Source organism: Salmo salar, unplaced genomic scaffold (genome assembly GCF_905237065.1).
Source record: "Salmo salar unplaced genomic scaffold, Ssal_v3.1, whole genome shotgun sequence".
Taxonomy (NCBI): Eukaryota; Metazoa; Chordata; class Actinopteri; order Salmoniformes; family Salmonidae; genus Salmo; species Salmo salar.
The window spans coordinates 18,342-21,010 of record NW_025548138.1 but is presented as its reverse complement, the minus strand read 5'-3'; the positions used below and the strand labels follow the sequence as shown (position 1 = coordinate 21,010).

The window sequence follows — 2,669 nt, the reverse complement described above, 5'->3', positions numbered from 1 at the left end:
CCAGAACCCCATGTTACCCAGAACCCCATGTTACCCAGAACCCAATGTTACCCAGAACCCCATAATACCCAGAACCCCATGTTACCCAGAACCCCATGTTACCCAGAACCCCATGTTACCCAGAACCCCATGTTTCTCTGGTGGTGAAAAACCAAACTAAAAGGAATAATGGTGGCTCCTTTTAGATTTCTTCTAAGGTCCTAGAAAGATAAACTAATTCTGAACTTGTTATTAAAATTAGAACCACTTCAGGTTGTCACAACATTTTAAACACCAGTCCATTGCTGACCATCCATTTAAAACACAAAACTGACCTAAGATCAGCATGTAGGGTCAGCTTCATTCTACTCCTACTCCGTCCCCTGGGCTGCTCTCTCCTCTCCCGGTCCAGCTTCAGCTCTGGAGCTCAGAGAGACCATCTCCATGGCATTGGCATAAAGATCCATGCTGCTCACCCTGTTCACTCTCTTCTGCCTCCTGGTGGGCTAGGGAGACACAGCACCAACAGTCAGACATTTACTCTATAGTATCTCCATTCTCTCCCCCTCCCTCTCCCCCTCACCCTCTCCCTCTAGTTTAAATGACTTGTAACGTCTGAGTAAATGTCTTTACCTTGTAGTACAGGTAGGAGGTGGTGATGGCTGTCAGTAGGATCAGCACCACTACAACGTGTCTGATGATGAAGGCTGGCAGAGGAGAGGCTGCAAACAGAAACACCTTTGATGAGGGGACTGATCATCATCACATAGATCTGTGGGAAATCTGTCAGTGACAAAGTTATAAGTCTGGTTCATGTTCAGTTACCTGTGATGGTGAGGGAGAGGAGCTCACTCTCAGAGGAGAAGTTATGAGAGAAAACATGATTGTCATAAACACAGCTGTAGTTCCCTTGGTGGGAGTCATCTGCAGCAGGGAAGAGGAAGGCAGCAGAGTGATTGACAGCTGGCTGGGTCTGGGATATTTTGGAGCCGGTGAACGTGAGGAGGAAGGAGCCTCCTGGGTACTGTGGCTGATTGGAGCAGGTGATGGTGAAGCTGTAGCCCCTGAACATCTCGGGCCCCTGGTGGCCCCTGGAGACCCCTCCCATTGAGTCAGTCAGGGAGATATCAGGCTGGACCAGGAGATCTGTAACAATAAAAGAGAACAAGAAAAACCTCTTCAACTAGTTTCCTATAGATATGACAATAACATCAGCATGTAACAGTGCTAGCCACCCTCCCTCACAGGGCAACATGAGTAGTGGGCCTACAGTCACTGAGACAACATATGTTGATATCAGGCTTAAGCAGGACATCTGGAACAAGAGGAGAGAAAAAGAAAACGTAGCTCCTCAACTACTTTCCTTATTTAGATATGACAATAACATGACAAGTGACAGTGGTAGTGAGTAGAGACGTTCACTGAGATAACACTCAAATACAAAGCATTCTGGGATATTTAAGTTGCATTTGATTCCTAGTTGACTGAGTGATCTATTTAGTAAAGCAGACTGACAAGCTAAACAGTCATCATGAGAGGTGCAGAGGAAGTTGTATGAATGAAGGAAATCAGTTGAATATAATTATTTTATCATGTTATTACCTGAGCAGATCACTGTGAATCCAGAATAGAGATCATAAATTCTGGAACACTCCCTCAGTACAGACTCAGAGCCAGAACAGTAAACTTCAAACCCTCCAGTGGTGTTTCCAGGTAGAACTGAAACAGTGGAGCCACAACCCATCTGTCTACACACTACTGCAGCTACATCCTCCCAGTCTCTAGCTCCCACAGTCCTCCACTCTCCCTGGTCGTACCGCTCCACTCCACCAGCACAGCGACTGCCTCCTCCCACCAGCCTCACATCATCAGGCTCTGAGAAAAGACAAGAGAGAGACAGTAATCTTACTATTTTCTCACTAAAACACACCTATATTGTCTCTCATATTCTTCACTCCAGGTGAGAAACAATGTTGAAACAATGTTGATTGAGAGACAGTCCAGATCTCTACACACAACCATAACCTCTATCATCATTCTCCACCACACAGAACATAGACCTGACCACTCTCCTCTGGAGAATACTTCCACTGTCCCAGAACAGGAAGTGGTCCCATCCACCAGTCTGACTGAGAGTTCAGCTGTAAACAGCAGAGAGGAAAACACAGTGGTGAGGACAGATGATGACAGTGATTCTGTTATTCTAACAGCAGTAGTGCTTTGTGGTTGACAAGTATTAGTAGTTCCATAAAACACTACTTGTTATTGGGGTTTAGAATGGTTTGTATGGACACATGAATTTCTCCATGTGGGATAATAAAGTTATATTGAACTGCTATAATCACTGTAGATTTATACTCTACCTACCTGGTGGACTGACGCTTTGAGCCTGGAGATCTGAGGAGAAAGAGAGACAGAGGAGAAAGAGAGAGAAAGAGACAGAGAGATAGAGAGAAACAAAGGAGAAAGGGATGAGTCAGAGGAAGAGAGAGACAGAGGTTAAATGAACATCAACATGACCTTTCATGATGTGATGGGGAAGACAGGCTTATCGTTGGTATGGTGCAACAGCACCCATGTGTACATACACTATATATACAAAAGTATGTGGACACCCCTTCAAATTAGTGGATTCTACTTCAGCCACTCCCCTTCCTGACAGATGTATAAATCAAGCACTCCGCCATGCA

The 2,669-nt window shown here is 45.1% G+C and overlaps 1 protein-coding gene across 1 annotated transcript; it reads right to left on the bottom strand.

Annotated features, from left to right (window-relative positions):
* Positions 1 to 288: 288 nt before the first annotated feature.
* LOC123732702 (deleted in malignant brain tumors 1 protein-like) lies at positions 289 to 1,925 on the bottom strand. The gene is made up of 5 exons (XM_045711957.1): positions 1,910 to 1,925; positions 1,582 to 1,854; positions 805 to 1,125; positions 613 to 701; positions 289 to 485 (listed from the first exon to the last, which is right to left on the bottom strand). The coding sequence occupies exons 1-5, from the start codon at positions 1,923 to 1,925 to the stop codon at positions 351 to 353; spliced, it is 834 nt and encodes a 277-aa protein (XP_045567913.1). The 3' UTR covers positions 289 to 350.
* Between the last annotated feature and the right edge of the window lie 744 nt (positions 1,926 to 2,669).

Excerpts from the sequence above, each read along its gene's own strand:
- LOC123732702 (XM_045711957.1), bottom strand. Across the intron at positions 1,126-1,581 it reads ATTCACAGTGATCTGCTCAG|ATCTCCTGGTCCAGCCTGAT; the intron begins GTAATAACATGA and ends TTATTGTTACAG. Across the intron at positions 702-804 it reads CCTCTCCCTCACCATCACAG|CCTCTCCTCTGCCAGCCTTC; the intron begins GTAACTGAACAT and ends TTCTGTTTGCAG.